The sequence below is a fragment of the Manis pentadactyla genome, chromosome 2 (genome assembly GCF_030020395.1).
Source record: "Manis pentadactyla isolate mManPen7 chromosome 2, mManPen7.hap1, whole genome shotgun sequence".
Classification (NCBI taxonomy): Eukaryota; Metazoa; Chordata; class Mammalia; order Pholidota; family Manidae; genus Manis; species Manis pentadactyla.
In genome coordinates this window covers 45,726,594-45,747,280 of record NC_080020.1, presented here as the reverse complement: position 1 = coordinate 45,747,280, position 20,687 = coordinate 45,726,594, and the positions used below count along the sequence as shown (strand labels likewise).

Below are 20,687 nucleotides of genomic sequence, written 5' to 3'. Positions count from 1 at the left end.
TCTCCTTCTGTGAATGGGCCTGCTGACGCCTCCCCAACAGCATTGCTGGGGATCCAATGAGAAGATGTAGAGAAGCGCTTGGCAAGTGCTCTGCAAAACTGACGTCATGCCTGCGGGCAGAGGGGAGGAGGAGCCCCAGCCCCTGAGGGAGGGAACTGACCTTGGTGTTGGTTCCTTGGAGACAGGTGACATCTAGATGGTCCCAGAGGGCTTACCTTTGGGGGGACCATGGACCACTCAGAGAATCCAATAAAAGCTTTCTTCCTTTACCTGAGAAAGATGCCCTCCATTTTAGGAGGTTCTCAGTTGTGCCAAATCCCATTCATGGACCTGAGGTTAAGAGTTGTGGCCTGTGTGCTCCTTCTCAGTGTCAATGCTAGGACGTCTTCGGCCTCCTGCAAGGTGAGGGTGGCTGAAAGCATCCCCAGCCTCTGAGCAAGCATCAGGTCAGCTTATCACTACAGATGGGAGAGCCAAGCCAGGGGCCGCCCACAGTGCTCGAGAAGAATCTGGGCATCTTCATGCAGGAAGGAAGGACATTCGGGGATCTGGAGTCGGATGTCCCTCGAGGAGCCAGGATGTCAGGAAGACTGTGTGGTGGCATTGTCGTGCTCTCCAGCGGCCATGGCAGGACTTCCCCGTTGGCTGGCTGGCTTGAGCTTATAGAAGCAGCACAGGACCGTGAGTTCTAGACCCGGTGCTGCAGCCAGACGGGAATGCCAGCATTGTCATCTGTTCGGCACACAGGTATTGAGGACCTGCTGAGTGCCAGGCATGGACTTAGGGATGGACACGACAGACACAGTCCATGCCCACAGGAGGCTTACAGCTGCTGACTAGACAGCCAGCTATTCCACCTGAGCCTCGCTTTCTGCCTTAGCTGTTTTATCTGTGAAATGGGATCACGTCACCTGCTCTGTCCGTATTTTGGGGTTAGTGGGAAGCTGAAATGAAATAATGGATGGGAAAATTAGGACATGGTCAACTGTGAGTTTTCTGAGTTTGGGGCTGAAATTGTGGTGAGCCTGCACCCCAAGTATTACAGTTGATCATTCAAAGGATAGACCTCTTCCTCAGGTTCCCACAGGTAGAGTTTTATTCTGATACTTTTAAGGGGAGTCCATTTCCTCACCTCATAAATGCGAATAATAGCAATACCTACTCTGCAGGGGTTGGGTGAGGTTTGGATGTATAATGTAGGAAGCATTTAGCACAATGCCTGGTGGATGATAAGTACACAGCCAGTTTTCACAGCTCCTTGGCCATCAGGTCAAGATGCTTGGATTTTGCCATCTTTTAGGAGATGATAAATAAGAGGTTAACTGATCTACTGGATTAGTTCTAAGTCCCTGGAAGGGGTGGGTACCGCATGCCCAGTTCCTGTCCTCAGGTAGCTTGAGGGCTGGTGGGCATTCTGTGAGCTAGAAAACAGTCAAGCTGACTTAGCATTAAAGTTAGAGTCAGAGGCTCTTGACTCTAGAATAATCACAGTTTTATTGTTTCTATTATTGATTTCAGATATTAGGATTATCCTTTGCCATGTTTGTGGTAAACATTCATTATTCCTTTTATTATGCATTTCTATTTTGTTTCTGGATTTTATTATGTACATTAGTTTTATGTTTTTGTGAAGTCAAATCTGGTGACTTTCAGTTGTGACTTTTTCCATTGCTTTCTGGCTAAGGGCAGTCACTATTCAGACACAAGATATTTGCCTTAGCTTTTTTCTAGTTAATTTATGGTTAGCAGTTTCTTTCCTTTAAAAATTTGCTCGTTTAGTCAGTTAGAATTCATTCTGATATATGGCTGTGAGAATCTACAATTTTTACAATTTGGAGCCTTTTGACCAGCTGGAAGAAATCTTATTGCTCTGTTCATTAAAAAAAACAGAAAAGACCACACCCTATGGTGTTTAATGAGCATTTGCCTTCCTTCAGGAAGAATATAAGAGAAAAAGCTCCTTTTCTCAGGATACCTCTACACTCATGGGAAAGGCTGCATGAACATGTGGATATATGTGTGTATGTGTGTATGCATGCCCCCCCCCCCACACACACATAGAACATTAAAAATACAAAACACAGCCTAGATTGTACCAAAGAAGGCACAAAGCAACAGCTGAGGGAAGCTAACCAACATCCTGTTAAAGCATGTGTATCTAGTTCCAAGTGGCTTTCTGGAAGGAGGGAGAGGTTTCAGTCTCTCTGTCCCTTGTCTGCTGTGTGACGTTGGACAAGGGTTTGACTTCTCTGAGCATATTTCCTCATCAGTGAAGTGGGCCTGGCTAACCTTGCTCACATTTTGGTTGTGAGAATTAAGCACCATCCTGCCCATAAAGGATATTGTCTGGCACATGGCTGGTGCTTACCTAGTGATGCCTCCCTGCCTCTAAGCCAGGCTTTGAAGGGGAAAGAAGGTGGCAAGTTTGCCAAGGGCCCAAGGGGTGGCTCTAGGCAAACAGCAGGCACCGAGGCCTTGGTGGTTTGTAGAGAGTGGTGAATGGCAGTGGGGTGACTGCTCAGTGGGGTCAGAGCCTTGGTCAGGATCCTGAAGCTCATACCCAAGTTAAGGCTTGAGATAGAAATTGGAGGTCTTCCCCAGAAGTTTTTAGTGAGAGAGAATATGGGTTTCAAATGGTGCTGTTAGAGGAAAGTTTTGCTCTGTGCATAGGACAGCTTGGGACCACCCCAAGCATGTCGCACGCAGAAAGAAAATAATGTGCCTGCTTGAGCCCTCATGTGCTGCTGCTGCTTGAACCCGAGAGCCTTGCTCAGGCAGGGACCCTGGGACTGGCAGGGGTGAGTGTGAGGGTAGCAGCCCAGGACTCCGAGTAGCCCAGACCGCGGCTCAGGTTGCAGGCCTGGAGGGCAGCTCTGGGAGACTGGGCCTTACCCAGAGGCAGCCTCGGGGGACTGTTGTTGGTGTGTCTTGGAGCCCGCAGCTACGAGGGGAACATCATCCACAGGACAGTCCAGGGTATGGTCAGGAGAGTGGGCGCCAGCCAAGCTTCCTGGGCTCCAGGTGCTTTACCTCTCTGGGCCTCAGTGTCTCCATCTGTGAAATGGACTAACATTGTTGAAAGGATTTCGTGGGTCAGGCCGGGAACAGCACTCTGACTGGCACCTTGTACACAGTGAGTGCCAGTACCTGTGAGCTAGAATGTTCCCCTGTTGCCATACCCTCCTTTGCACAGGGGCAATGAAGTTTAACCCCACCAAGGTAGCACCTGGCCAGAGGACATCATTGACCAGCCCAGCACTGGGGCCAGTCCCTGCTGCTCCTCCATATACACAGGAGCAGCCCCAGGCTCCAGGGGTTGGCTTAGCTCCCTCATACTCTTCCCAGGTTCCTGAAAGCATTATTATACAGTGGTTGAAAACTCAAATTTAAAATCAAACACTGAATGGACATTTCTCCAAGAAGAAACACAAATGGCCAATGAGCATATGAAAAGATGCTCAACATCATTAGCCACAGGAAATGCAAGCCAAAACCACAGGGCAATACCGTTTTACACCCACTAGAGTGGCTGGAATAAAAAAGACGAATAGCAACAAGTGTCATGAGCATACAGAGAAATTGGAACCTGTATTTCCTGCTGGTGGAATGTAAAATGGTACAGCCTGGCAATTCCTCAAAAAGCTAGTCCTGGAGTTCCCATGTGACCCAGCAGTTCCATTCCTATGCATATAAACAAGAGAAATAAAAATATATGTCCACACAAAACTTGTGTACAAATGTTGATAGAAGCATTATTCATAGTATCCAGAGTGGGGTCAACCCAAATGCCCGTCAGCTGATGGACAGGACAAAGTGTGGTTTTTCCTCCCAATGGGATATTATTCAGCCATAAAAAGGAACGACATACTGAGACATGCTACGACACGCATGACCCTTGAAAACATTATGCTGCGTCAAAGAAACCAGTCACAAAAAGCCACCTGTTGCATGCTGCCATTCATATAAAATGTCCAGAATAGACCAAGCCTTAGAGACGGCAAGCAACTTAGTGTTTGCTGCGAGCTGGGAGGAGTGAGAATGGAGGGTGACTGCTAATACCTACCAGGTTTCTTTTTTAGAGTAATGAAAATTTCCTGGAATTAAACAGTGGTGATGGTTGCACAATCTTTTGAATATACTAAAAACCAGTGAGTTCTGTACTTTAAAAGGATGAATTTCATGGTGTGTGACTTGTATCTCAATTTTTAAAAATTAGATGGACCTGGGTTCCAACCCTAGCTACTTGCTAGCTCTGTGACCTTGGGCACATGGCTTAACATCTCTGCCTCATTTTCCTCATCTGTAAAATGGCATGAAAAGAGTACCTATTTCCTAAGGTTGTTTTGAGTATTAAATGAGTGAAATAAAGTACGTGGCAGGGTCCTGGCACGGTGTAGTAGCATTTAGTAATTAGTAGCTAATGTGACTGTTGCCGTAACAACCATCGTGTCACTTCTCTTTTCTCCTTATAACATTGGAAACGCTTTTACTAATGGGTTAATTTACTTAAAAGTACTTTGTCAACTCTGAATTTTAATATTGTATTTGTAATGCAGTTGTATGTATATCTGACATGGTTGACAAATGGAAGGGAGTCATTCTGGATGAAATCTAGCCTGTAGCAGTGTTTTCTGTGTCACCATGCGGGAGACATGCTGTGTTCTCTGCTCTCCAGACTTCTACCCAGTTTTAGTGTGTTCCGCTTACTTCTTACAGGAGCTTATTGCTGCATGTATAGGGCTCAGGGGACCCCTAAGAAGTGGGACAGGGCTTCTGCAGCACCTGATAAGGTGGGCAACAGGCTCTGCCCAGTGTGGGGGCCAAATCCTTATTTTCAGACTGCATGCCTCTTCCCCCGCTTCACCTGTACCCCAGAGCCCCCTACTCTACAAATAGAGATGCTGGTCCCCAGAGTGCCAGAGAATTCATCAGGCAAAGGAAGAAAATTAAGAGGAACTCTTTCTTTTTTAAAGAGTCTCAACCCCTGGGTCTGGCTTGTGTTTTATTCATTCACTAGAGATGTTATGGGATGAAGAAGCTCAGTTTCCTAATAGAATAACTCAAGTCAATATATATATATATAATAGTGCTGACTCATTACTCTTCCCCATCCCCATTTTTTTCCTGTACAGGGAGCATGTTGGGAAAAAGAAATCTGGTAAGAATATTTTTCATTTTCTCCTATTCATTCAATGTTCCACTTGTCCCTGCTGAGCACCTATGATGTACCAGGCCCTGGATACTACACTGGGGATGCAGCCAGGTGGATGGGTGGATGGATGGATGCTTGATTGATGAATTGATACCCCACCCTGTTTCCCAAAAAAAGGATTGGAGGTTGTTGCATCCTATATCAAAAAATTATAAAGTGGATGAGACCCAGTACCTTTCCTTAAGAATGCCTCAGAGGAGCAGGGGAGACAGACATCTCCTAATCCTGCTGTAGGGGTTAAATACCTTTGTTCTGCTCTGGACAAAGGAATGTGGTCACTCAGAGATGAGAGCATTCTTCTCAGGTGTTGGGAGGAGTCAAAAAGGAGAGACCCTGGGTTATGAGGCGCAGGTAGGAGCTTTCCACACAGCAAAGGGCATCTGGGTCTGAGGGGACAGCACACAGGAGTGCGCTAGTGTGCCGTAGATCTGGGCCCGATCCATTCACCATTCTCAGCACCAGATCCAGCCTCCATACTTGCTTCAGTTAAGCCACTGTTCTGGGCACTCACAACTGCTATTTCTCACAGCTCCCGTCCTCACTTCCAGTCTCCAAAGTCAGTTCTCTTCCTTCTAATACTCTTTCCATTCCCTAGACAGCACAACTCTTGTATCAAGAGCAATCATGGAAGAAGAAAAGGTGGGGATCTGGCAATGCACAGAGGAATGATTGAGTTCTCACAGGCCTGTGAGAATTTAGATTCACAGCAGCCCAGCTCTTTCTGACTGCGACCTAAGATCATCCCGCAGATCTGCCACGTCCCTAGCCCATACCATACCTGGAGCCACTGTGGTCTGCAGAGCTTCCAGAATTCTAAGTTCTCGTATTTAACTAGGACTCCAGGAAGTGTGAGGGCACTTGATATGGATGTGGGAGAGGCAGGCTAAGCAAAGACCCCAGAAGTGAAAAAGAACACTTTTTCTCATGGGCTTCAGTTTCTTCAGCTGTAAAATGGGGATAATAATAGTAATATACCTTATAGGATTATCATAGGATTTGTAATAATAGGCATAAAGCACTCAGAACAGTGCCCAGCATATTGAAAGTGAAGTGTTTGCTGCTGTTTTTATACTGTTACTGTTAGTTCAGAGCAAACAGTCCACTGTCCATCATCAGTAGCCAGTCCACATTCAACAGCTTTGGTCCCTTTGCTGCCCTCTGGGTATATGGCCTCCCGTCAGGCCCCAAGCCCATTCTTGCAAGGAAGAGTGGGGAGAAACTGGATCTCTTTGCCAGTACGTATGGCATCTGGAAGGAACTCTGGCCTTTTCCCAGTCCGTCTATTTACAGCTCTACTTTCTGGTTTAATAGGTACTGGCCAGAGCCATGGCATCCTGCTAATGCTGCAAATAGTCCTTGAGCCCTGAAGATAATGATAGGTGTCTTAGAAAAGAGCAGAGAGGAGAAGAGGAGCAGCCACTCTTGGGCTGATCACAGAGTTTCTGACTCTGCATGTGCAGACTTTCCTGGAGGGAATGAGTGGAAGGGAGAGAGGAAAGAGAAGCCCTGGTTTGTGAAAGCAGAAGTGTCTGGTCAGAACAGGCTTGTTGAGGGGAATGGTCTGGAAAAGAGAAGAAGCTCTAATTTGTGGTGCCGACTATTACATCATTCACCTGCAATGGTGGGGGATGGATTTATTTATAGTTCAACTGGATGGGAAATAGCATCTTTCTTCTTTAGGCTAAGAGCCCTTGCTGGGATAAGGCTTATTTCTTATCTGACCTTTGAACACTTCCTTTCTGTTAGAACCAACCCTTTTGGTTGAATATGAAAGGGAATTAAGGTTGACCAGCCAAAGCTTATCTATCTCCAGAATTTCCTAGTCATGGCTGGCTGGCTGGCTTCTGCAGACTTTGGCTAATGTGGCATCAAATTCTGCTCACCCTGCGGGAAAAAAATTCTCCCATCAAAATAGAAGGGGTCATCTGAATATTTAAGGAGCATCTTTCTTCCTGATTTCTCTACCTTTACTTATTGAAGTATCCCCTCATTTACTGGCTCTTTCAGCAAGACTGGCAGTACAGTGAATTTCTGGAAAGAAAATCTCACTTTAGCATTACTCATTGTATTAATCTGCTTGGGCTGCCATAACAAAATACTGTAGACAGAGTGGCTTAAACAATAGAAACTTATTTTCTCACAATTCTGGAGTCTGGAAGTCCGGGGTCAGGGTGCCAGTATGTCTGGGTTCTGGGGAAAGCGCTCTTCCTGGCTTGCAGGCCGCTTGCCTTCTTGCTGTGTCCTCACATGGTAGACAACTAGAAAATTCTGTGGTAAATAAGGCACTATACCTCTTGAGATAATTTCATAGCACTTAAGGTTAAAATCACCCTTCCACTGTTGAATCTCCTCCTTTCTGTTGACTTTTTCCTTCACTCTTACTTCCCTCTGGACCACAAGAATGACATTCCTTACCTAAGAATACTTTGATTTCACATTTGCAGCCCCCAGAACTTAGCTACCTGCATCAACTAATAGGTATTGCAATTACTATGCATTATAGAGCTTGGCTGCAATATTACAGTCCACCAGTAGGTGTCTCTGCCCAACACCTAAATGGCCTGAAGCCTCGTTTGAGAATCCTGGTAGAATAAATAAACAAACCAGGTTTTGATAAGTTGAGTGTTTTGGGTAAAATGAAGGCAGCCTGCTCTGAAAGAACTGGTGCTGAAAACATCCCATGCACCCTCTTCTGAATCATTTAATGACAGGGAACTACAGTCTAAAAGCTACTGTCATAGAAGAAGAAAGAGCTATAAGATTCAGACCCCACTCCTGAGCAAGTCATGGAGGAGGTGCTAGTACCTGATCTGCTCATGCCAGCCCAGAGTCCTAAACCTTGCTTCCTGCCCTCCTCATTTCCTGGCTTTGTGTCTCATTCTCATTCTCAGTGAGTTCATGAAGGCCTGATTCTGTCACTGCTCATCATTACCCAAATCCCACTGGCAACCTGGCTAGGAGAGTTGGTACAGAAATTAATGAATCAGCCTATTAATCAGAGTCCTGAAAATTTTATGTGGTACAGCTGTGCCACTATCAGTTGTTAAACTGAGTGCAACAATTAACATTTTGGACAGAGTCACCTGACTTAACTGGACCTTGACTTAACCAAAACCTCTGTCTCCACTTGTAGGCAGGAAAGACTAGTTGCCCATAAGATGGATAGGTGCCTACTGGTAACTGTAAGCACTGTGTGCTCCCTAAAGGCCTGGAGCCATGCAGCACAGAAAGCATTTCTAGAAGTCTCCATTCATCCTTGTTCATTCACTCAACAAACGTCCATTGAGCTTCTGTGCTAAGACACAGTTATTCATTCCATGTTTATTAAGCACCTATTGTGTGCCTAGCAGTGCTTCAGGTTCCAAGAAAAAGCAAAGGTAAACTAGATGTGGAAAGTAGTCTCAATCTGGTGGAAAAGATAGATGTGCGAACAAAACAAAGTGTTACAGGTGCTGTGAAGAAAAGTATTTGAATTTTTCCTTGAGGTAGGAAATCATCTAAAGCTGAGTGAAGGTCAAGGAATAAGACAAGGCTATAAAAGCAAGCAGAGTCCAGATTGTGGAGAATCTGAGGGCACTGGAAGTTGTAGTAGATGCCTAGCAGTGAACAGCACGATTATATTAGCACTTTTTAGCATTCTGGCTGCAGTAGGAAGGACAGACTGTAGGGGCAGATAGGGACCAGTTACAGGTGTCTTCCTGCCTCCCCTGGTCCCAGAGAAGCCTCTCAGACACTGGTGCAGAGGATGTGGCTCAGTGAGGTTGTGGGTGAAGTGAGGTGATGGAGTGCCAGAAAGAAGGTCCGTCTGCAGCAGACCTGTGGCTCTGTGGAAGTCCCCATAGCCACTCTCTGACACCAGTGCCTGCTGACCACCTGCCTGGAAGACCTGGGCCTGTCTCTTTAAGCATTAACCTGGGCAGCAGGCGTGACCTGGGTTCTGGCCTGGCTGTGGAGCCTGTGCTTTTCTCCTCTCTCCAGTCCTCTCTGTCCAGTTGAGATGCAGGGAAGCACAGTTACCTGTGTACAGCCCAGCTGAGGTCCAAACCAGAAGGTAGCTGAATTCCTGGGGTTCTCTGAGTCCTAAGGCAAGCTGTATCCTGGGGCAAAAACTAGACTCTGGTTTCTATCTTTTGCATTCACTGGGGAAAGTGTCGCCAGCTTGCAGGGACCAGGACAAGTAGCCAAGAACCTCCTGCCAGCCAGTGTGCATCACTCATTCACAGGATAGTGACTTAGGAGCACAGCGCCTGCTGGTTACAGAGACAGTCAAGACCTCTGGCCTCAGAAGCTTACTGTCTGGTGGGGGAGGCCGGGAGGGGACAGCCTCTCTCAGGCCACTGGAAGGCATTGACTGCTCCAGTGGCCAGACTGCCTTGGACTTGGACCCCACACTTGAGACTCGGAGGAAGTCAGCCCTGTGGCTTGGTGCTTGGTGTTAGGGGAGGTGATGGAGGAAGAGAGGGCTGGCAGTAATGGAGACAGCTCTGAGACACACAAAGGTATAAGACTCCGCCTGACCAGCCCTTGGGTGGTCATGGGGCCCCTTGGGAAAGGAAAGCAAGCAGGCCTCAGACCGCCTTCCTTCCCTATCATCTTTTCTTCCCTCACTCATCCACTGCCAAGCCCCACCACCCTGGAGAGCCTTTGAGCAAGGTGGACCTGGTTCAAGTCAGGCTTTGTCATCAACCAGCTGTGGGATCCAAGAAAAGTCACTTGATATCTCTGAACCTCTTTTTTCTTGTCTGGAAAATGGGGATGGCAATACCTACCTTCCATGGTCATTGTATTGACACAGTTTCTATAGCCGCTAATAGGCATTCATGTGGGGCAACTTCCCTCCCAACCTTCTGAACCTTCATCCTATCTCTTCTGTCTCTTTCATACCCTCTCCTTCTCTGTTCTCATGCTTTCTCCACCCAGGGTTCAAGTGGCAAGGTTGCCCTGGGTCCCTCCATTGCCCTCGCCTGGGAAGAGTGAATGGCCAGAAATACCACAGTGCCAAGCAGCAGTGACCCTTCACCCAAACACGATTGCCATGTTCTGGTTTTCCACCCCAGAAATTCAGAGCACATGTTCTAACAAAGGGCCCTTGTGCTGTTCTGAATGCCAGAAGCTGGCGTACAATGATGTGCTAATAAATACTTCACAACCGCTCTCTGATGTAAAGCCCTGCTTTGTAGCATTAGCCAATGTCCATGGTGTAAATACTCCCACCATGGCCAGTTTCAAGCTACCAACAAGAGACCACCCTGTAGGGTTGGGAAGATATATGCAAGATCGACTCAGTCTGAGCTGGCTCTCTGACACTACTCCACTACTGGGTGTGTGTGGAGATGTGGGGGTTTCCTGGAGATTTCAGTTATGGAAACAGAAGGGAATGTTTTGAATCAAGACCTTCAGAAAATCAGGGCCCTGTGGCCACAAATTTCAGGCTGCCCTCCCACCACATTCAGCCTGCTGTTCCAAAAATTCTGTCACCTTCTCTTGGGGTCTCTGGACTCAGATGTCCCTTTATATCACCCACATTCTGTGATACCTTTTCATTTATTTATCAGATACAGAAATACCTTGAGGATATTGTGAGTTTGGTTCCAAACCACTATAATAAAACAAATACCAAAATAAAGTGAGCCAAATGAATTTTTTTATTTCCCAGTGCATATTAAAGTTATGTTTATGCTATACTCTAGTCTATTAAGTGTGTAACAGCATTATGTTGAAAAAGGCAATGTGCATACCTTTAAAAATCCTTTATTGCTAAAAAATGCTGACCATCTGAGCTTTCAGCAGGTCATAATCCCTGATTCCAGATCACCGTAACAAGTGTAATTAATAATGAGACATTTGAAATGTTGCAAGAATTACCAAAATGTGACACAGAGACACAAAATGAGAAATGCTGGTGGAAAAATGGTACTGATAGACTTGCTCAATGCAGGGTTTGCAAACCTTCCATTGGTAAAAATTGCAATATCTATAAAGCAAAGAACAATAAAATGAGGTATGCCTGTATGTCTTAGTACTTAACCAGGGCCGCACAACTGCAGGGCACCATCCCCACTGCATCCTGTGGAACCAGCCGATCCTGAAGCATCTGTGTGCTCTCTTCTCTTCCCTCTGCCATGCCCGGTCCAAAGCCACCATCATCTCTTGTCTCATGACTCCATGACCTCCATCTGGTCTCCCGCTTTCTTGCCAGCCTCTAATCCATTCTCCATGTATCAGCCAGAACTATCTTTTAAAGACATTAACTTTCACTTGTCATTCCCTTCTTAAAGCCCTTTAATGGCATTCTACTTCAGGGTTAAGAAACATCCAAACTTCTTCTGCTGGCCCAGCAAGGCCCTGCCTGCTGTGTCCCCTGTCTACCTGTGCAACCTCCTGCAGGATTGCTCTCTCCTCACTCACTGTGCTTCAGCCACCCTGGCTTCCTTCCAGGCCTAGGAAGCTCTAGGTGCTTTCCCATCTCAGAGTCTGCCTGCACTGTGCTTTCTCCATTCTCATGACTCCTCATCTCAGGTCTCTGCTTTATGTCACCCCCTGGGAAGTCTTGCTGACCACCCACTTAATACAGAATCCCCTTTCTCATTCATTCTTTGCCTGGCATCCTGGTTGTTTCCAGCAACACATCTGTCAAAAACTGATACTCATATTAGCCTGTATACTTAGTGATTATATATACTCCTTTTATGTGTCTGTCTCCCCAGCTAGATTAAGTTACTTGAGGCTGGGAGTCATATCTGTTACTTTCACTTTAGTACCCCCAGCACCTAATAGAGTGTCTCCAGTATCAATGGTGACTTGATGAATTAATAGATCAGTGATTTTGGATGGATGGATTGGTGGATGGATGAATGGTTGATGAATGGATGTTTGGTTAGGTAGGTAGATGATGGATGTGATGTGAATGAATGAATAAACTTCATTGGGCTATCAGCTTCTTCAGGGAAGGTACCATATCTTAACCAACTCTGAATCCCCAGTTCCTAGCACAGTGCCTACATAGAACAGTCATTTGGTAATTTTGTAGTTGCGTGAACAAATGAAGGAAGGACAGATTTGAGTCGAGTCTTCTAACAGTTCCTTTCTCAATTTGGAATGTCCCTACTCCCCTGGCTGCTGCTCCTTCACATGTGGGTGGTGACCAGATGTGATATCTAATAGTTTTTTGTATCCACAGGAGGCGACCTGACCTCGGTGGACCCCATGGTCCTGGACCAGTATGTGGTGGTGGCAGACTACCAAAAGCAGGAGAGCTCGGAGATCAGCCTCAGCGTGGGGCAAGTGGTGGACATCATTGAGAAGAACGAGTCAGGTAGGGGACCTAGACCACCTCCTCCCTGCCCTACACTGTCACAAACCCCAGGACAGGAGACCCTGGAAACAGAAACCATAATAGCCAATATGGGCTGGTCAGTTCCTAGATCTGGCTGACTGCCTCTTAGAGAGCTACCCCTATTGGATCACAGTGGTCAGACGTCCCTCTTGGTCGCACCTCACAGGAATCCTGGTGGGTCACTGAGGTTCACGTTTTGTGAGCATTCCTTCTGGTTTAAAAGCTCTTGGAGGCAGAGTCCAGCATTCCACTGTAGAGTTGCTTTGTTGATTTGCCTCTCATTACTCTTAAGAGTCTTCATAAGACTCCATCAGCTGTGGGCTCTGGTGGGATGGACACACCACCTGTCCCCTAGTCCTCCTGCCATCACAGGGAACACTGGTCACATAGACTGGCCAAGTCTGGACAGGATGTGGTTTGATCGAGACACCAAGCCTGGGTTTCTGTTGAAACTCTGCATTTCACAGCAGTCCAGATTGCTTCATCTCTGGCCTTCAGTTCCCTCATCTGCAAGGTACAGAAAGCTGCTCCAAGGAGCTGTTGTAAGGACTAAGTGAGATGCTACATAAAACGCATCTAACCCTGTGCCTGGCACACAATAGGTGCTCAAAAATGTGGGTTTCCCTCCCTTTTGCCCTCCTTAGCCACAGTGCAGCCATTGGCACCATTGAAGGCAAAGAACAGGAAGCACGGGATGAGTAGATCCTCTCCAGGATTAGGTGACCTGAGCCCTCTCACTTTGTTGTGGCTATAATATGACATTGGCTTATAATATCATTAGCAGGCCAATCTCTATGCTACCCCAATGGCTAGTTAGGGTCCAAAAATAGGGGAAAGGCTATGCTTCCAGCAGCATGAATCATGTTACCATTAGTCATAAGGTCAGCATTAGCCAACCAAAATTCCTTAATTGCTCAATGCAACCATTGGTACCCCTGCTTCACAGCTGAAGAAACCAAGACCCCAAGTGACTCAGTCAGTCACTCACCCTAGATCTCACAACCGGTTGCTGAGCTGGACTTCTAAACCAATTCTGGCTGGCCCCAAGTCCATGTGGCTTTAATTCCTGAGAATGAGCATATGCAGATTATGGGCATGGCTAGGCCATTCCATGGGGTCTAAAGAAGGGAGTGCCTGCTCCTCTGGGCCACCCACTAGAGTGGGGTCCGGAAGAATGCATTGCCAAGAGAAGAGTAGGAATTATGTACACAGGACGGGGAGTTATAGACAGGCATGGTATGTCCAGAGGGCAGCAGGAAAAAAGGGGGAAGGTGGTCAAATCTTCAAGAGGCCCACAAACTGGCAACATTTTTTTATAATTATATTTTACTTACCCAAGTAATATATGATTATGTTCTTCTTAAAACATTAATGAAATCTTTATTTCCCACTAGCTTCAACCCTAGTTCCCTTTCCAAACTCCAGATAGCCCTTTTGTCAGTTTGGTATGAATCCTTGATAATTATGTATACATACACATCTATGTCCATGTGTGTATGTGTGTGCGTGTGTGTATGGGTAGGTACATGGAGTGTACATGTGTGTATGTGCATATATATGTATACATATATAGTCATAGATACACACATGCATACACATATTCTGTGTGTAGTTTTGTAGTTTTTTACCCCAGTGGTATCATTTTATACAGTTTGATCTACAACATGCTTTTTTCACTCAACACTTAGCTCTTCTTTTAACACCTGCATACTCTTTGACCCAAATAAGCCATGTTTTTCTCTAGGATATTTGGGTGCACATCAGTGAGTGTTTCTTTAGGTTAGATACTGAAAAGTGGGATAACTAGACCATAAGGTACATATATTTTAAATTTTGTGAGACTGGCAAATTATCTGCTTCCAAACCATGCCCATACCTATTTACTCTCCCTCTCGCAATGCACGAGGCATTAGTGCAGATGGCTGGGAGCTGAGTCTGTGAAGCTGGACAGCCCTGGGCCTGAATCCTGGCCCTGCCACTTTCTTTGTGACCTTGGTCAAGTCACTGCCCCTCTTTTAGCCTCGGCTTCCTAATCTGTAAAGTGCAGTGGTAAGAGTACCCAGTCCATAAGGCTGTTGTGAGGATCCAGTCCATCAGTAGTAGATGTGAAGTGCTGAGATGGTCTGGTAAGTCATTGCTGTTGGGACAGTTCCCTTATCCTACACACACACACGCACGCACACACACACACACACACACGCGCACACACGCACACACACATTCTCCCAGCCACCAAAACATGTATTTTGAAAGAAATATCCCGTTGATTAAAGTAGAAGGTGGCTTCCACTTCAGGGAGCTCAAAAGCAAAGGCCTCCCTCTAAGCCCAGGATACTTGCTCAGTCCTTCTCTTCTCCTTGGGGTCTCCAGGGCTTGGAGGTGAGTGATCTTGGGGAGCAGATCCTGTTTTTCCATTTATATTGTGTAGAGTAGTTGTGCCCTGTGTTAATTTCCTATTGCTTCTATAACAGATTACTACAAACCTACTGGCTTGACACAACACAATTTCATATTGCACATTCTGTAGGTCAGAAATCCAAAATGAGTCCCACTGGGCTCAAATCAAAGCATTGGCAGGACTGCGTAGCCTTCTGCAGGTTCTGGAGAGGATCTGCTCCTTTGCCTTTTCCAGTTTGAAGAAGCCGCCTGCCTCCCTTGGCTTTTGGCTCCTTCCTCCGTCCTTAAAGTCAGCACTGTTGTGCCTGTCTGTGTCTGTCTCTCATAGCCACCTCTCTTCCTTCTGCCTCCCTCGGATTGTGCTGGGCCTGCCCAGGTAATCCACGACAAGTGCCATTTGAAGCTCAGCTGATTTGCATCCTTAATCCTGTCTACAATTGTAATGCCTCTTTGCCCATGTAACCTAACATATTCACAGGTTCCAAGGACTAGGGCGTGGACATCTTTGGTGAGTCATTATTCTGCCTGCCCCAGGCCCCACGCGAGACCTTGCTCTCCAGGGGCAAGGCCTGAATCTGAGTCTGAGTGTTAGAGGCCTCTCGAGCAGTTACATCCGCAGCCAGCTTTACCCTGGCATGAACCAATGCAAAGTCAGTGTCTCAGCTAAGTTATTAGGGCAGTGGCTTCAGCATCAGACAGCCCTGAGTGCACACTGAAGCTGTGCCATAGGCTGTGTGAACTTGGACAAGACGGTTCATCTCTTGGAGCCTCAGTTTCCTCATTGTGCAATGGGGGTGACTATATGAAGATTATATCAGACAGTGCAAGTCAAATGATTAGTGCCCTGCATACCTCAGTGAAGGAAGCTCCGTACTTTGCTCTCATCATTCAGGATGAAATCCGTCCCGGGTTTCTTGTTGGCCGGTCTTTAGCAGTTAGCCATCAGCTCACATGGGTAGTTGTGTTCCACCAATAAAATGGTGACTTTGCAGCCATACTCTGAGCATTGCCTCATCTAGTGGCTGAATATATTACTGTATTCTGACCCCCAGGCCTCACTCCTGACCCAGCTAACATCAGTCTGCACTGCTCACTTTCCCAGGTTGGTGGTTCGTCAGCACTGCTGAAGAGCAAGGCTGGGTCCCTGCGACCTGCCTCGAAGGGCAGGATGGTGTACAGGATGAGTTTTCTCTACAGTCTGAAGAAGGTAGGAAGGAGCTTGAGCCTCAGGCTTGCTGGGAGACCTCTGCTGGCTGTTGCCTGTATGGGGTCCTCCTCCCACAGGCCCTTCCCTCAGTCTCTGCTGTGAGTCTCTGGGGCTCACTGGCTCAGATTCTCTGGCCCAGGGACAGAAACCAGGCCTGGGGTTGGGACTGACAGCAATCCCATCACTTCGTAGGGGGCCCTTAGGACTCAGCCCAGGCAAACCTGGCCAGAGCTGGGGCCCTAACACCAACAGGGGACCCCAGGAGGACCCCTGCCTGATTGCTGTTAACACCTCACTGTCCCTCCCTTAAATTTTCTGATGGCCAAGATGCTGGGGCTTTATCCGGCTCATTTGTGAGACATCCGAAGTCATCTGTAAAGATCTCTGCTTTCTCTGTTGGAGTAGTGGCCCTGACTGGGTGTCAGGTGTAGGGCTGATCCTCTCCACTTAGCCACACATGCTTCTGTGTCCTGGAGAAATTTCCCTACAGGTGTCCTGAAGGGTGGTTCCTGTGATGCCAGAAATACTAAGGCCCAAGCAACTCCCTTTCTGAGAAGCATTCCTAAACCTAGAGTATGAGTTCATCTCTGCTAATAAACAGAAGGGTTTTAGAGTCAGACACACTTGAATCTGAGTCTCACCTGTGCTGCTCACTGGTGAGCGGTCTGGGCCCAATGGCATAGCTGTTGTGTGCCTCAGCTTCCCCCTCTGAAAATGAAAATGATGATGTCTACATCGTGGGATTTTTAAAAAATGAAATGAGATCCCACATGAAAAGCACTTGGCAGAGAACCTAACACAACAAATAACTAGGAATGGTTAATTTTATAGCTTTACCTTACCTAGGGTTGAATATTTGGGGCTTTCAATTGACAAGTTTGAGAAAGCACAAAGCCACTTTAAGTATATATTTATCAGAAAAGACGGTGAGAAGAAAGGGGATATTTCTATGCTTAAAGGTTAGCAGAAAAAGTGACTGTGGTTTTGCACTTAGTTTTATTGCAGCCAGCAGCCCTCACAGGAGAACACCTGTTGGTTTTCTCTGTGTTGTAGGGTCCAGCAGGCCCTGGGGGCTGGGCTAACATAGGCATACTAAACAATCATCTCAGTGGTTGTAGGATTCTGTGTGGAACCTATAGCACCCTTAGACAGTTAATGATGACCACTGTGGGCATGCCTCTGTGACGGACTGATTATTATCCCCATTTTATGGATGATGAAACAGGCCCAGAAAGATAGAGACACTTGCCCCATGTCACACAGCTAGATGGGAGAGAGACCACATTTTCCTAAGGGTTTGTACATTTTTCTTCCTCCTGCCACAAGGGCTTGTCTAAGGCATCTTTATAATTGTGATAGTGATAGAATTGTGTCTACTGGATGCCGTTTCACTCAAGTTCAAGGTTAATATGTAGGAACTTGGTCTTTCTAAGACACCTGGGGCTTGGCATAGACTCAGAAATAATTGCTCCTAAATGGGAACGTGCACTTGGTACCCATTTTGCCTCCAGACACTGGAATTGCTTCCTTCTCACCTCTGCCTTCTGCCCTTCACCGCTACATGCTGCCCCATCCAGTCTCATGGAGGTACTGGTCTTTGCCCCAGCCTGTGGGCCGCCGCCGGACTCTGGGGGACTTGTATGCCATCAGCTGGCGTCAAGGTGCCTACCTCGGAGCTTTCTTCCCCAATTCAGTGTTTGGAGCATCTGCATGTGCCTTCCTGCCCTGGGACTTCCTGTGCCTGTGCATGTGAGAAACAGTGACCTTGTCTGTACTGTGTATGTGTTGGCATGTAGGTTTGGGAGGAGGGAGCCTGGGTTATTACTTGGCCAGGGGCTCTAAAGTTTTCCAGGTTAAAAAATGATGCCTGAGGGCCTCTATAATGCTGAGCCCATGACCTGTTTCTTTCATCAGACAAGTTGCAAGGGAAAACACCCACAGCAAACTGGCTTAAGCAAAAAGGAAAGTGTAGGCTCATATCACTGAGAAGTTCAGAGTAGGGCTAACTTCAAGCATGGCTGGATCTAGGGGTTTGAAACTATAGTCAGGACCTGGAACTCACTCTCCCGACCTCTGCTCTGTTTCTTTCTTGCTGGCACCATTCTCTTGTGATGACAGCAGTTCCTGCACCCTTCAGGGACACCCACTGAAGGAAATGCTTCTCCTTCAACACACATCCCAGGATTAATTCCAGCTAACCCCCTAGGGCCATATGCCAGTCCTGACCCAGTCATGTCAGCCAGGGGCTCAGCACTGTGGCCAAGCCAGGGTAATGCACACTCCCCTCTCCCTCCAGGCACTGCTGAGGTCAGCCTTGCCCAAACCATGTAGATGGAGGCTGGTAGTGTCCCCACAGGAAGGGCAGCTGGATGCTAAACAGGCAGTGTGAGCAGGCACCCACCATGCAGTCTACAAGGTCTCACATCTTAAGCTTCGTTAGGTATCACTGAGTGTCCCCATGGAGCCTAGGGAGCCGCTGGGTGCTGGAGAATCTCCCTGTGTGATTCAGCTGAAGGGTGTGGGCCCCAGGAGTCCAGGGCCTGTAGGACTGATTACACTTAGTCTAGGACCCAGGCAGCACCCCTTCCCACTCAGCCAAACAACTGATGTGTATCCATGGGGCTGAATTATCTATCCCCTGAACCCCTAACAGCACCCGCACCTCACCCAGCTGGCTCTGCTGTGCACAGGAAATGTGCTCTTAAAGCAGTTCAGCCCCCACTGAGCAGGTCAGTGGGCTAGATCAATAAATACATAAATGTGTGTTTTCTGCCTCCCTCTACACCAGCTGGGCAGGCCACAGAGAGCCTGTGGTGTTTACCCAAAGAGAGAGTCAGCTCCGACACACTAGGCATGCACACCAGTCCACAGCTGGCTTGGTCACTCCCTGGGGGCTGGAATATAATCTAAACAGGAAAGCCCTCTCCTCTCCTCCCCAGGCTCTGCCGGGACACTCACCCATTCTCTGTCTCAGCAGTCACTGCTGACAGCTTTGGGCCTGGGAGCTATCCTTTGTTCTCTGGAGGGCCCTGCCAGAGTGTGACAATGAGCAATGCTACCAGCAGAGGCTGGGCCTCTGGGGGCTCTTTGGGAGGCACACAGCTGCAGGCAGCTCTCTGGGAAGAGGGTGGGACCAAAGGATAGCCCCATAACTTTGTGGGGTGGGAGCTGGGAACCACAAAGAGTGGAGCAGAAGGCACCCCAGTCACATTAATGAAAACTGAATTACCCAATCATTGATATATACATAAATGTATATATATAAACATATATATTCATTATTAATATATATATGTAATTCATGTATATGTATGTATATATATCAAGTCATTTTTATGAACCTAAAACTAATACAATGTTATATGTCAGTTATATCTCAAAATAAACAAATAAAATATAAAAAATAAGTGCAGCTTCAGGCATGGTTGGATCGAGGGGCTTGACAATAATTAATGAAAAATGAGGATCAGTTACCAGCTAGGTAATGAACATTGCTAACTGTCTCCTTCTCAGTAGTGATTTTGGCCTGAAACTGTCTGCTGTCAAATCCAGCTCATCTCTGACCATTCTACGTGCAAGAACTGCAGAGGAGCCATAGATGATTTAACCCTGTGAGCAGGTTGGCTCCTGCCAGACCTTTGGGGTGTCTTCATTTACTAAAAGTTGACTAATTTACTAAACAGTCATTTAGTATTCCTAGCACCATGCACAATGCTGGAGACACGGAAAGAACTAGAGAGACACAAATCCCTGTCTCTGTGACATTCATACTCTAACAGAGCAAAAAGATATGAAACACAATAAATAAGTAAATTATATGGTGTGTTAGAGGCTAATTCCTGGTATGGAGAAAAAATAAGCTTGATGCCATAGCTCAGAACATCGCATAAAGCAAAATCAAGGACGGTAACCTTGAAGCTGAGATTTGAGGATGGTGATGGTGAATGTATGATGCTGAGGGATTTCAGAGGGGCTGGGACCTGACCTTTGTCCTTTGTCTTGTTGCTGCTTGTGCAGGGTCATCCAGGGCTAAGAGAGGGGAGCAGGGGAGGGCAGAAAACTCTGGAGGAAATCTTTCCCTCCAGTGGGCAAAGTGATCTCATGAATCACATCCTTGGCCATTAGCATCCCAGGACTTTCAGTGTCTTTGACTTATTCCAGCCTCCTTTTTTCCCTGCAGAGGAAAAGTACACAGTCATTTACCCATATACAGCTCATGATCAAGATGAAATGAACCTGGAGAGAGGGGCCGTGGTAGAGGTCATCCAGAAGAACCTGGAAGGCTGGTGGAAGATCAGGTACCCAGTGCCGCTGGGTGGGTTTCAGGTCATGTGGTCTCTGGCTGCACAGAGGTTTGTGATTGCACAGTGACTGCAGGTGGATGGGCTATGGTTTCAGTGAGCCATAAAAAGGCACTTCTCCTCTGGGCTGTTTGGCCTCCATCCCTACCCATATCCTTCTCTAAAAATAAATAATAAGCAAAACCCTTTCCAAACCGCGGACAGCCATAACTCCATGAGCAAGACTAGTCTCTA

At 46.9% G+C, this 20,687-nt stretch overlaps 1 protein-coding gene across 1 annotated transcript in view; it reads left to right on the top strand.

The window, feature by feature from the left end:
- The window catches only part of SH3PXD2B (SH3 and PX domains 2B), a 101,810-nt gene that overhangs the window by 62,987 nt on the left and 18,136 nt on the right, over nucleotides 1-20,687 (top strand). The window contains exons 6-9 of the mRNA XM_057491795.1: nucleotides 5,133-5,158; nucleotides 12,393-12,527; nucleotides 16,048-16,152; nucleotides 20,333-20,450. Coding sequence (XP_057347778.1) covers nucleotides 5,133-5,158; nucleotides 12,393-12,527; nucleotides 16,048-16,152; nucleotides 20,333-20,450 — 384 coding nt within the window. The remainder of the gene's footprint in view (nucleotides 1-5,132; nucleotides 5,159-12,392; nucleotides 12,528-16,047; nucleotides 16,153-20,332; nucleotides 20,451-20,687) is intronic.